We start from the raw sequence: 14295 nt of genomic DNA, 5'->3' as shown, positions 1-14295 counted from the left end.
AGCTTGGCAAGATATAAATTGAGGGTGGGGTTAAGCATCTCCTCATGATAGTGGAAGCTGTTGCAAAAAAATTCATATGCCCTGCCCATGGAGCAACCAGCAGGTACAACCCAGACAAGGATACCCTTTGAATCCACTGATCAGAAGAATCCCTCAAGGTAATTCCAGTGTTTCAGTCTAACTCTTATTTCTTTTTTTATGGCAGCTTGTGGGTCAGTTCATTGCAAGAGCTGTTGGAGATGGGATTCTATGTGGTAGTTACATAGATGGCTATAAAGGTACTGTGGACTGTGCTCAGGCTCGGTAAGTGCTTAACAATATGTAGATGAGCCTACTAAAGCATTCCAGAACCTACTCATGAAGAAAACTGAGTACAACTGTATACTTAACATTAAAACAAAGTTAGACATTGGTTTTTGTGGAGACACTCTCCAAAATAATGAAAGCAACTTTCATCCGAACATAGCATGTTTTCTGGAATTTTGTCCCACTGAAACATTGATGGCGAAATGTACAGAATTCAGAGAAAATGGCTACATAATTCATGGGTAGTATAAGATTGATGCATGTAGAGGGCATCAGTTCTAATGTCTGTGACCTCTAAGTCAGGGGTCCCAAACTTATTTGTTATGAGGGCCAGATCTGACATAAATGAGACCTTGTCAGGCCGGGCCTTGTGTGTCATAATATGTAAAGGTGTTTTGTATCCCATGTGATCAAGGGAACTGGGCAAAGGAAGCTCTGGCTCTTTCCCTCCCTCCCTAGTGGATGAGGGTGGTGAACCTCAACCAATAGAAGGGAGACTTGGTTTAGTAGCTCTTCTGTGCAATTGAGAGAGCTTGGCAAAGCAAGCTCTCCTTCCCCACCCCTTCCTCCCCAAGGGAGGAGCCTCAGCCAATGGAGAAAATAGAGGCTTTTGCTCTGTAGCTCCTGTGCAATTGAGCAAGCCTGGCAAAGTAAGCTATGGCATAGAGGGAAGCGAGAGAGGGAGAAGGAAGCAAACTTGCTTGTTGACCTGGTAGAAGCCCTCTGGGGGCCTAATCTGGCCCCTGAGCCACACATTTGACACCCCTGCTCTAAGTCTTTGGCTGACAGAGTCTAGGAGTGGATGATAGAAGTACAGTCAGCTTTCTCAAACATTTAGATATTCGATTGGAACAGTAACAGTGCTGGGTTGATTCCTGGTTTGAAGCAGTAGGGCTGATATTCATTACAGAAGGGTGGTACACATGGTATATTCTTAACAGACGAGTTTTTGCCCCATGAAGTCTTTTTATTTGGCATAAGCAAGTACAATACCTGGTGGCTTCCAGTTTTGGTCATGGAGGATTGAGCTGCTCTTCAGCAGACGGGCAGATCAGAACCTCTGTTCTGGGCAGAGAAGGTGACTTCAACACCTGCTGCCTACCCCTTCCAGGTAGGGAGGGGGCCAAGAAATGCATGTGAAGTTCTGAGGGGATTTACTTTGGCTGACGAGGAACTCCAGTGGGGTTTCTTTTTGGCTTTAAGAGTTCCCCGAGAAGGATTGCATTCCATCGTCTACAGAGGATCTCTGAGGCCATTAATTGGCTTAAAATCCACCAAGATACAAAGCTTCTATGAGACTGATTAACATCTGAGAACTTATGGAGCAGTGCGAAGAAGGATAAAAGAACTGAAGGTAATAGATTAATATCTATCACTCCGGGGCGAATAAAAGACTAAATAAAACTGGAGCAAGAAAAGTAATAATATATCTAGGAGTGTGAAGGAGGGGCTAAAATTGGGACTTTAAAATTGTGAGAAACAAGCTTATAAGAGGAAAAATAGAAGTTGTTTGGCATACCTGCTGTTTGAACAGAAAGCTCCTCCCAGTAGATCGGCTGACCTGGTGACTACAATACAGGAAATTTTGTCATTGAAACAAAGTGAGAATTTATAACCATAGAAAATGAGACTTCGTGTCAAGAAAGGAAGGAAGGTAAAGGACTGTGCCATTAAGAGAAGGGAAAAATAACAAGTCCTCCAGCCCTCTCTAGGACCCAAAACCATAGAGAAGTATCAGATGCCATTAAAAGAAGGTCAAAATTTTAAAAGTTAATAAAAAGAAATTTGGACATTGAAAAACAGCAGAGCAGCAGATATCATCATTAAAAGGTAAAAACTATTGGACTATATATTTAAAACTAATTTTGGTGCTGTTTTGGAGTAAAAAGGAAAACAGTTTTTAAACTGACACAAAAACTGCGGCTTCCATTTTGTGAAAAAAGTTTTAAAAATTAATATCTTGATTTAGGAGCATCAGAGAACGGCGGTTTTGGGCTTATTTAACAGGGCATGATCTAATCTACAAGACTGTGCTCAAAATTTGAATTTGAGAGGTCAACTTTTGAACCAATGAATGCTGTGAAAGCAAGATTGGCAAATATAATTAGAGAAACAAAAAGAGCTAAAAAGAGATATTGAGATAAGTGCAGAAGATGTGATAAAAGATTTGAAAAAGGATATTGAAGATCTTTGATTCACAAGCAGCTTTGCAAAAAGTGCAAAAAATAGAAGAAAAGGTAAAAGGCCTAGATATGAGAATAGACCATGCAGATTCCACTATGCAAAAATTGCAGGTGAAACCATTACTAGTTGACTGTAAATTTGTGGAGAACCAACTATGGCTAAGAGGTGTGCCTGAGTCTACTGCTACTGATCTAAGGACGTATATAATTAAAATTATTGCTGAATTTTTAGGAGAGGACCCAGAAGAAACTGATCATTACTATGATTATATCTACATAGTAAATTTGGAATATGCAAAAAAAAAAAAAAACTACCAAGAGATGTGGTGGTAAGATTTGGACAAGAGACATGGTGGGAAGAATTCTTAGTAAACAATTTAAGAGCCCACTGGAGGTGGATGGCAGCAAAGTAAGAATCATGAAAGAACTGCTAAGAAAAGTCATCAGTGACAGGAGACACTACAAAAGGCTGACAGAAAAGCTGAGAGAAAAAGAAATAAGATACAGATGAGAACTTCCTGAGGATTTGAGTTTTGAATTCAGAGGACAGAGATTTACCATCACAACCAGTCAGCAAATGGCAAACTTTTTGAGTGAGCATAAAGACTTTGGGGAATCAGATCAAGAATAAAAACCATTATGGATTACAAATTAATATCTTAGAATATAAATGAACTTAATTCATCACAAAAAAGGGCAATTTTTCACTGGATTGGGAAACAAAAATGTAACATAATTTGTTTACAAGAAGTACACATCAAAGAAACGGATTACAAATTTTTATGGAATAAACAACTTGGTGTGGAATTTTTTTCATTGGCTAAGGAGAAAAAAAGAGGTGTGGTATTTTATATCAAACAAGAACTTGACCCGAAATTAATTTTTAAAGATGATGATGGCACTTGCGGTAGAAGTGGTACTGAATTATAAAAGAACTTTGTTACTGGGAGTATATGCTCCAAATGGAGCAAAAGACTTTTTAAAAAGATATAATGCAACAATTGGACCAAGTTGTGCACGATCAAATTATAATAATGGGAGACTTTAATGGAACAGTGAAAAATACTCTGGCCAGAACTGGGGAAAAAAAATAACGAAGGGAAACTACCGAAATCATTCTTTGAATTGGTAAAACAAGAGAGTTTAGAGGATATATGGAGGGAATTAAACCCCAAAGAACATGATTATACTTACTTCTCAGCAAGGCACAACTCTTTTTCAAGAATTGACATGATCTGGACCACAAAAGATCTTGGACTTTTAATGAAGAAAATAGAGATACTTCCTAAAATAAGAACAGACCATAATCCAATATTGTGGTCTGCAAAATCAGGGGAAAAGACTCTTAAGATGGCGGATAAATGAGGATTTGCTACAGAAACAGGAAATAGTGGTTTCTCTGGAAAAGGAAACTAAATGCTTCTTCCAAATAAATGAAAAAGAAGATACCCAGTTTCAAATTGTGTGGGATGCATATAAAGCAGTAATGAGAGGCATTTTGATTACATTGAACAACAAGGATAAAAGAGCCAAAAATAAACAAATGACGGACATTCAGAAAGAAATTGGCAAAAAAGAGAAAGCTTAAAAAATGACCCGGGAAAAAGAAGATTATAAGAGAAATTACAATACTACAAAGCCAACTGAGCCATTTGCTTAATAAAGAATTAGAATAGAATTTTAAAAGACTACAGCAGAAATCTTTTGAAGGTGCGAATAAACCCGGAAAATATCTTGTGTGGCAAATGAAAAAAAGAAGGGAGAATAAAGTAATTAGCAAAATTGTATCTGGAAAAAAAGACATTATTGACCATGAAGGTATTAAAAGGGAATTTTACAAATATTATGCCAAGCTGTTTAAAAGCCAAAATGTTGATAAAAAAAGAATTGATGAGTATCTACAGGATATTAAGGTCAACTCATTAACAAAAAACATGCAGAATTTGTTGAATAAACCAACTGAGAGAGGAGAAATAGAAGAGGCGATCAACTTAATGAAATTAGGAAAAGCACCTGGTCCAGATGGCTTCACAGCAAAATTTTATAAAGTTCTCGCTGAGACGCTATTACCAAAACTTCAGACATTGATAAACACTGTAAGATTAGATGGGAAAGTTCCTTGTGCATGGAAAGAAGCAGTAATCTCTTTGATACCAAAAGAGGACAGAGACACCACAAATGTGAAAAATTACAGACCAATTTCATTACTAAACAATGACTATAAAATATACGCAAGGATCTTAGCAGAATGCCTTAAAACAGCATTTGAACAGTTCTATTAAAGAAGAACAAGCAGGATTTCTTCCCAAGAGACAAATCAGAGACAACATAAGGGCAGTTATAGATATTATTGAATATTATGAGAAACACTCTGAAAAAGAAATAGCATTATTTTTTGCAGACGCAGAGAAAGCATTTGATAATGTGCATTGGGACTTTATGTTTGCAGTGATGGAGAAAATGAGATTGGGAGAAAATTTCATTAGAATGGTAAAGGTGATATATTCTGAACAATCAGCAAGGCTCTGCATTAATGCAGACTTAACAGAAAAAAAATGATGATAAATAAAGGAACAAGACAAGGTTGCCCTTTATCTCCACTGATATTTATAATGACTTTAGAGGTTTTGTTAATTCAAATCCAAGACGATAAAGAGATAGAGGGGCTAAAAATGAAAGGTTTTTCTTACAAATACAGAGCATTTGCAGATGATGTGATGTTTATAAATGAAAATTCCACTCATGTAACACCATTGCTGCTTCGTAAGATACAAGAATATGGAGACTTGGCAGGTCGTTATATAAATAAAGAAAAATCAAAAAATTTGTGTAAAAATATGATAAAGAGCAAACAGGAAGAACTACGATTAACAGAGTGTGAAATTACTTCAAAAGTAAAATATTTAGTTGTGGAAATATCAACGAATAATATTGATTTGTATAAAAACAATTATGAAAAGATTGATGGAGATATGATTAAATGGAACAAACTGAACCTGTCTATGCTGGGTAGAATCTCTGCAATTAAGATGAATGTTTTACCGAGAATTATGTTCCTGTTTCAAACAATCCCAGTAGTGAAAGACAACAAACAATTTGATAGATGGCAAAGGAAACTTTCATAATTTGTATGGGCTGGGGAAAAACCAAGAATTAAAATGAAAATTCTGATTGATGCGAAAGAAAGAGGTGGATTCCAACTGCCTAACTTAAAGCTGTACCATGATGCAGTTTGTCTGGTGTGGATTACGGAATGGATGACATTATCAAATAGAAAGTTATTGACATTAGAAGGACATGGAAATGTCTTTGGATGGCATGCTGATATGTACTATGGGGAAAATAAGATGGATGGTTCTCACATCACTATATCAGAAACAATCTGTTAAATACCTGGTCAAAATATAAAAGATATGGTGATGAGAGGAAACCGCTTTGGATTGTACCAACAGAAGTAATAAAATTGTATTCAGATATTAAAGAAGAGAAGTGGCTAACATATAAACAACTTTTAAAGATCCAAGGAAAAAAGGTGGAATTAAAAACAGCTAAAGAAATACAATATAAATATAATTGGTTTCAAACTGCAACAAATAAAGAGCTTGCTTGAACAGGATATTAAGAACTATGGAATAAGACAAGAACAAACATCACTGGAGAGAATGCTATTTGGAGAAAGTGAAAAGCTGATTTTGAGGACATATAAACTATTATTGAAATGGTTTACGGAAGATGAAGTAGTTAAATCACAAATGATAAAATGGGCGATAAATATAAATAAGGAAATACAGATGGAGTCAGGGGAACACCTATGGAAGAACTCTATGAAAATTTCTACATGCTATAACATTAAAGAAAATTGCTTCAAAATGTTATACAGATGGTACATGACACCTAAGAAACTGGCAAAAGTGAACAATCAGTTGTCAGATAGATCCTGGGAATGTAAATGTCATGAAGGATCTTTTTACCATATGTGGTGGACTTGTAAAAAGGCGAAGCAATTCTGGCAAATGATTCAGCAGGAGATGAACATATATGAACATATGAAGCTGCCTTATACTGAATCAGACACTTGGTCCATCAAAGTCAGTATTGTCTTCTCAGACTGGCAGTGGCTCTCCAGGGTCTCAAGCTGAGGTTTTTCACACCTATTTGCCTGGACCCTTTTTTGGAGATGCCGGGGATTGAACCTGGGACCTTCTGCTTCCCAAGCAGATGTGCTACCACTGAGCCACCGTCCCTCCCCAAAATCTCGAAAGTTTTGGGATATAATATTAAGAAAGCACCAGATATCTTCCTGCTGGGATTACAAATGGAAAAGCAAGATAGAACAATAATTTGGTATATGCTTTCAGCTGCACGGACATTATATGCGCAAAGTGGAAACAAGACAAAATACCAGAAGTATGGGATTGGACTCTGAAAGTTATGCATTGGAGTGAAATGGACAAACTTACGAGAATCTTTAAAAAACAAGATTTAGAGAAATTTAAAAATGATTGGGGAAAGTTTCAAAAATACATTGAAAAACAAAGGAATGTTAAAGAACATTTGGTGATCTTTGACAATGATTAATTTTTAAAGAAACGATCTATGGATTACAGTTTAAAATACATGATTATTGGATTATAACTTTTTTTTCTTATTCATAATGACTAAGAAGAAATATCATGAAGACAGATTATAACTTTTGAGTTGTTCGGAGAAAGATTTTCTAATAGACAAAGTTTATTACCTTATAACAAATTAGATTAAATAATAATACGGGGACGTTTGATAAAGGGGCATGCGCTGCTGGGGGTTGCAAAAGGAGGGGGGTGGGATGGAGATATGTTATTACAAGATATTACAATAAATTGGTTTAAACACCAGCAAGTACAATACCTTCACCTGTTATTCTTCCAATAATAATATGATCCATCAGAATTTTTGTTTCAACTAGGTATTCTATGGTTGTGTGTGAGCAATAAATGCTTGCATTTTTTATTGTATTTGTGCCTTTTAGTGAAATAGCTACAGCTCTTTAAATTTATTCTGAACATGGCCCTTTGTGTTATTTATTTATTTATTTATTTATTATTTATTTATTTAATTCGATTTATATCCCGCCCTACCCCACCGAGGCGGGCTCAGGGCGGCTTACAACATAAAACCAACAAAATCAATTTAAATATATTAAAAATACATTAATATTTTGTTTGTTGTGTATTGGCCTTTTGGTATGTAAATCCTGAATTGAAGTCTTAATATGTGTTTCCATGCCTTTTGGTGTAGTAGTTAAGTGTGTGGACTTTTATCTGGGAGAATCGGGTTTGATTCCCCATTCCTCCACTTGGCAGCTGCTGGAATGGCCTTGGGTCAGCTATAAGTCTCACAGAGCCGTCCTTGAAAGGACAGCTTCTGTGAGAGCTCTCTCAGCCCCACCTACCTCACAGGGTGTCTGTTGTGGGGGAGGAAGGTAAAGGAGATTGTAAGCCACTCTAAGACTCTTGAGATTCAGAGTGAAGGGCAGGGAATAAATCCAGTATCTTCTTCATTGCCTGAATATTTCATTCTGGTGAATGTACAGATGTTTAAAGATGACAGACTGTATATGCTAGTGTGTGTATATATATGTAACAACCTTTCTCTTCATAGTGCTGCTCTGGATCGAGCTACTGTGCTGCTAAGTATGACTAAAGGTGGAAAACGCATAGACAATGTATGGGGATCGGGAGGTGGGCAGCAGTCTGTGAAACATCTTGTTAAAGAGGTATTTCATTTAAAATGTAGTTCTTCATTAATAGATTATATACTAATTTGGATATATATATATATATATATATTCAATATGATTATATTGTTTCAGAGAAAGGTAGTGTTGAATGATTAGTGATGGGCTTATATATCAGTGGCAAATGTATGCATTGTATGTATATAGTCCCAGGTTCAGTCCTCAGCATCTTTAATAGGAATGTGCTGTCAGATAATTAGACAATATCTTACATGAATAACTTTAGTTTCTTAATATAATTAATTCAACAGCAATTGGAAATGTCACATAATGACCATTACTCTGGTACCTTGCTGCCAGGTTTCAGTTTCTCAGGCTGTGGGAAGAGAGTGACTTAGAGATACATGACCAACAGGGATGTTGTGCTTGAACAGTTTTCCTTTCCAACCCAGTCAGATCAGTTCCAATGTTGGAAGCTGACTCGTGTGTGTGTGTGGCTAAACTAGAAGTATTTTACCCACCAGAGCACAACAAGGTAAAGCACTGGAGGAGCCAGAGTTAAGCTCACCTGTCATATTCTGCTTTGGTTTAAAAATGGACACTCCCACCCCTACTTTAGGATCCTAGAAAAGGAGGGAAAAATTCAAGCAACAATTCATGCCTCCCTGTACCCATTCTGCCTTTGAAGCAGAGATCTGTTTTTGTATCTGTCTGAAATTCGGCAGGAAGGAACCCTCGAGTGAGAGGTACAGTTTCATTCCAATTGGGTGGAAGGCAAAAATGTTACAGGCAGAAGCTTGTTCCCATTAGTCACTTCAAAGTATATAGGAGAATCTAAGTTGTATGTATGTTGTTGCCAGTATGATGCCATACAGAAGTCAGAATGAAATTATGTAAATGGAAGGAGAAATATTTTTAAAATATCATTTGTTTTCATAAGTTTTGGGGAAAGAGGGTTTTAGAGCAACTGAAACTCTGGCTCTAAACATTATATGAATTCTGTTATTTCTAGTTATGTAATATGTCTATAGGTATTGGTAGAATGTTAGCTTACTGTAGTATTTTGCATGTATATGCCAATATGCTTCCCCCCCATTGGTGTTGATCAAATCACAGTTCAGATGGAAATTAACACTCTAGTCTAATACTCTCTTGTTTTTAAACTGCTAGATTGACATGCTGTTGAAAGAATACCTTCTTTCAGGAGATGTTTTAGAAGCAGAACGTTGCCTTCAGGAGTTAGAAGTACCTCATTTTCACCATGAGCTTGTTTATGAAGTAAGGCAGAATATAAACTTTTCCTCTTGCTTCTGGATAAACATTATCTCTGCTTTTCCTATTTCATTCCCCAGCAGCCCTTGCAGCTTCTGCCTTTTCTGTCTCTATCCCCCCCTCACACTTTTTTTCTTTACCTGCCATCTCTCTTCTTCCCTCCTTTTCTTTCTCCCTTTGCTCATGTTTTATTTTATAGGTGTCAGACTTACCTGCAAACTTAAGGATTTTCCCAGGTTTGCAGAAACTGTCTCCCCTATGGTTCCAGTGTGTGGATTTTTTGGTCCATACCCTAGGCCCAAATTTGGTATTGTATATTACTGCATTGAAGACGAGTTCACAAGTTTATAAAAACAGTACACTAGCCATAGGCAAGGTGGAAAAAGCTTTCTAGTTTTTAGAAGAGTGTGAAATTCTAGGAAAAAATGGGTAAAGCATTTGTGTCTTTTGTGCTGGAAGAGGCATACCAAGAGTCTCCTTTTGGTGGCACTGTGTATTAATCAGCCTGTGAACTGGCAGGGTGATTCTTGTGGTAGTGTTTAGTGTATGTTAAACTAGGTAAGCTATCCATTTTGCAACTGGTGTACCCCTAATAAAGTGTCTGGTAAGGCAGAAAGAATGCTTCTTTCACTGTCCACAGACATTCTCAGAGCTTAACATGATTGTTCCATTATTTAAATATTGTGCATGGCATCTGTTTATTCAAGGTAACTGCTTGAGTTTTAACTGCATTTTCCACTTAGGGATGGCACTTCCATCATCTGAAGGGTGTGTGTGTTTTTGATCCATTACTTCTTCCCATGACAGATCCCTAGGCAATAGGATTTTTATGACATAGAAGACAGTAATGGAAGGTTGGAAGTTCCATTCTATGAGCACTTGCAGAGCATAGGATCCAAGTTATAATCTACTTTTGGATTTTCATTATATGTTTATAGTTTTAAATTACCTTTTGTAGAAAAAGCTCAGCAGGAACTCATTTGCATATTAGGCCACACCCCCTTGCTTAACTGGTTTTGCGAAGGAAAAAGTCCAGCAGGAGCTTATTTGCATATTAGACCACGCCCCCAATGCCAAGCCAGCCGGGACTGCATTACTGTGTGTTCCTGCTCAAAAAAATATGTAACTGCTAAAAAAATGGATTCTGACTAAGAAAGTATAGAATTGTATAACATCAAGTCTTCAGTCACTACTGTACTGTTTTTGATTGGAGGATAGTTTTTTTTCTATGTTACATTAGCATCTATACTGCAAAGCTTTATTGCTTGTGAACAGAAGTCACTTTTACGCTGTTTTTCAGTCCATGCTTCATTTATCTGTATTTGCATTTTAGGCTGTTGTGATGGTTTTGGAATCAACTGGAGAAACAAACTTTAAAATGATGCTCAATTTGCTAAAATCCCTCTGGAAATCTGCTGTCATTACTATGGACCAAATGAAGAGAGTAAGTATGATTGACAGATTTCCAAATGTTCCGTTTATTATTATTTGATAGCTAATACTTGCATTTTTGATTTGTGTTCACCAGTTAGCATTTACCCAGTTTGTCCCAGAGTTCGATTAGATAATACCTAGTCTGGCTTTTCTATTACCTGTCTGCTCCAGTCATTTTTGGAGTCCCTGCTTCTGGTGTCCTCGCCGTTTGAGACTAGATGGGTGGCACTGGCAACTCAAGGAAAGGCCCAGTCATGGCACTGAAATGTTAGAAGCACCTCTGTACGTAAATTTGTTGTTTTCTGCCAGTAGGTGAATACTTTTGTTTGGTGTACTCCAGGTAACACTTACTAGCCCTTCTCCCTGGTTGTGGTGTTAGTTCGTATGTTTTTATTGTATTGAAAAATATTTTATATATACCTTAAAGGCTAATTTAATGTTTTAATGTGTTGATGTTTGCTGCTTTAAAGACCGTAATCTAGGCAACATAGAAATGTGTGTGTTTTAAGCAGGAACGCAGTTCCGGCTGGCCTGGTGTCAGGGGGTGTGGCCTAATGTGCAAATGAGTTCCCACTGGGCTTTTTCTGCAAAAAGCCCTATGTGTAACAATGGTGATGTCAGGGGGTGTGATCTAATATGCAAAATGAGTTCCTGCTGGGCTTTTTCTACCAACCCCCCCCCCCCGTGTGTGTGTGTGTGTATGTGTGTGTGTATATATCTATCTATATATATATATATATATATATATATATATATATATGAAAATACTTGTTATTTGGAGAGGTAGGGCTGGAAATTTCAAATGCTATTGCAATTTGCTGACAGACAAAAATCAGAATTCAGAAAGGTTTATGCTGACTCTCCAAAGGACCTACCTGAGGTGGCTTAATTATTACCTCAAGACTGACTATTTACATGTAATCATTTAAAAAGTGTATTCAGTTTATATAAAACCACTATTCTCAAATGTAAAGCATTCTCTGATTGTCCCTAGCTCAGATCACTGTATCAAATTAGTTTTTCCCAGTCAACAAAAACAAGGTGACATTGTTCCCTCCATTTCATTGCCATTTGCCTCCATTATGCTGTTCCATAGTAGCTCAAAACTTTTACTCCCCAGTCTCTGCTATTTGATCTACATTCTTTGCTTTACCATAGCCAAATTTGGGGAGTTGTGGTGTGTTAACTTTGTGATTTTTCTATGACAGTTTTAAGACCAGAAAGCCATAATTCCTGAACTGAATGCTAAGGTTTTAATTCTGTTGTTGCAGGGTTATGAACGAATTTACCGTGAAATCCCAGACATTAATCTTGATGTGCCACATTCATACTCTGTGCTTGAACGGTTTGTAGAGGAATGCTTTAAAGCGGGAATAATTTCTAAACCATTGAGAGACCTGTGTCCTTTCAGGTACATAAGAAAAACTTTGTTTCAGAAGTATCTGCAGCATGCTAAGCTGAGGGAATACTGATCTCTACTTGATTTACTGTTGGAATTTAGCCATAGCCAGCTGGCAGCTGCATTTTTCCTCTCTTGCACAGCAATGCATGTCACTTTAACAAAAAGGAAAGGGGCTGATCAAATTGAATGGATGGACAAGGGAGTATCTAACCCAAATGTATCATGACATTAGATCACCTGTCTGCATGGGCTGTAAACCCCCCTCCCCAAGACTGCTGCAAGGAAGGGAGATGGTGCATGTGTATATTGCTTCTCTGTGCTTATCAATCTTGCATACGTTGCTAGTCCAGGGGTGCCCAAACTTGCTTAACATAAGAGCCACATAGAATAAATGTCAGATGTTTGAGAGCTGAAAAATGGATGGAAGGAAGATGAAAGGAGGGAGAGATGGAAAGAAAGCAACCTTAACTGTAAATGCATTCTCCATTCCACCAACTGGCTTGGCTTGGAGAAGTGATTTAAAGAAATGCCTTGTCCAAGCCCACTGACAGGGCAGTGGGTGCTTCAAGAGTCACACAATATGTATTAAGGAGCCACATGTGGCTCCTGAGCCACACTTTGGCCACCACTGTGCTAGCCTGTCTTCTGGTCTGTAGACACTTTTGATCCCTTTCCACTGTTGTATGGATGATTAGAAATAAAGGGTATGGGTGAGAAAAGTACAGTTCTTTGAATCATTTTAGAGCAACATACTATTAAAGCTTTTGTTGGATAATTCCTGTACAGTCAAAGTCTTAACAAATGTTCCTGTCTCCACCATCAGTTATCCTAGAATCTCTATCTGTTATGCTTCCATGGTCTTCTGTTATGCTTCCATGGTTAAGGGCTTCTATGTCACTTCTGCTTTTTATTCCTCCTGATGTTCTGTACTTTCCTTTTTCTCCCATTACAGAGCCAAAACTTACAACATGCTTTACTTTGTTGCAACAACAAATGCATGTAACCTAACACTTGTGGCACATCTGTTTTTACAATGGAGAACTCTAGAACTTCTCCCTGCCATACCTAAGGACAGAAATGAACTAAAAATTTATTTTTAAATTTAATTTTAGGGGAAGGAAGCGTTTCGTAAGTGAAGGAGACGGAGGCCGTCTGAAAGCTGAGAGCTACTGAATACATGAACTAACTCTTGCCAGCCATAGATGTTTAAAGGGAATATATATATATGTATATATATATATTCTTTAGTAAGAGTTGTTTAGCACAGTTCATTTATTCTTAAAATATGCACTTGTTATGGGGGCACAGAACTTCTGAAGTTTTTTAAATTTTGTGTTCACAAAGGAAATCCTTCTAAACTTTCTTTTCTCGGGACTTAAAATTGGACAGAGCAAGTAACTGCCTTTCTGTGGAGGTTTGCGGAAATAAGCTACTCGTAAGTGCCATATTGTTTGACCTAATCATTCCATGTTTTGCATTGATGCCTGCCTGTCTGCCACTCCTTTCTTTCAAGGACAGTGTTTTTGAAGTAAAATCACTGGTTTGTACAAAGCTTTACAGAATGGGCCAAGTTAAGCTGCTAGAACCCTCTTTTGGCTGCTGCTGTTAAAATACTGTGCTTTGGGAAGAAGTTATTTTTGTTTTGTTTTTAAGAATCTAAGAAAAATTTAGTTTGGTCATAAGATGTATTCAATTTTCCAGGGGAACATATTGATTTGGTCTTAAAGACTAGTTCAGCAAATGGTGGCTGGAACATCTATTTTTCTACAAAACTGGAGAAATGAACAGCAGATAAAATATATTGCAAAATAAACTTTTGTGAAGCAGATTATTGCGTTGCATTCTTAGACAACTCTGCATGTGTGACAAGCCTGGTCCTGAAAGTAATTGCATCTGTTGATTCTGTGTGTTCTTCCATTTTCTTATTTTATAAAAGGCTGACTGTGTCTGGATGATCCAGACTAGCCTGATCTTGTCTGACT

General features: G+C 37.2%; 1 protein-coding gene across 4 annotated transcripts in view; it reads left to right on the top strand.

The window, feature by feature from the left end:
* PDCD4 (programmed cell death 4) overlaps positions 1 to 14141 on the top strand; it is a 40186-nt gene extending 26045 nt beyond the window's left edge. For 3 of the 4 annotated variants that reach the window (XM_060241665.1, XM_060241667.1, XM_060241664.1), the window contains exons 8-13: positions 206 to 303; positions 8130 to 8244; positions 9376 to 9483; positions 10811 to 10921; positions 12183 to 12322; positions 13426 to 14141. In XM_060241665.1, coding sequence (XP_060097648.1) covers positions 206 to 303; positions 8130 to 8244; positions 9376 to 9483; positions 10811 to 10921; positions 12183 to 12322; positions 13426 to 13486 — 633 coding nt within the window. In that variant the 3' untranslated portion in view covers positions 13487 to 14141. The remainder of the gene's footprint in view (positions 1 to 205; positions 304 to 8129; positions 8245 to 9375; positions 9484 to 10810; positions 10922 to 12182; positions 12323 to 13425) is intronic. The other variant, XM_060241668.1, reaches the window with a different exon arrangement.
* The last annotated feature ends 154 nt before the right edge of the window (positions 14142 to 14295 follow it).

The sequence above is a fragment of the Heteronotia binoei genome, chromosome 6 (genome assembly GCF_032191835.1).
Source record: "Heteronotia binoei isolate CCM8104 ecotype False Entrance Well chromosome 6, APGP_CSIRO_Hbin_v1, whole genome shotgun sequence".
Lineage (NCBI taxonomy): Eukaryota > Metazoa > Chordata > Lepidosauria > Squamata > Gekkonidae > Heteronotia > Heteronotia binoei.
The sequence above is the reverse complement of the archived record's forward strand: the minus strand, read 5'-3'. Positions and strand labels throughout refer to the sequence as shown.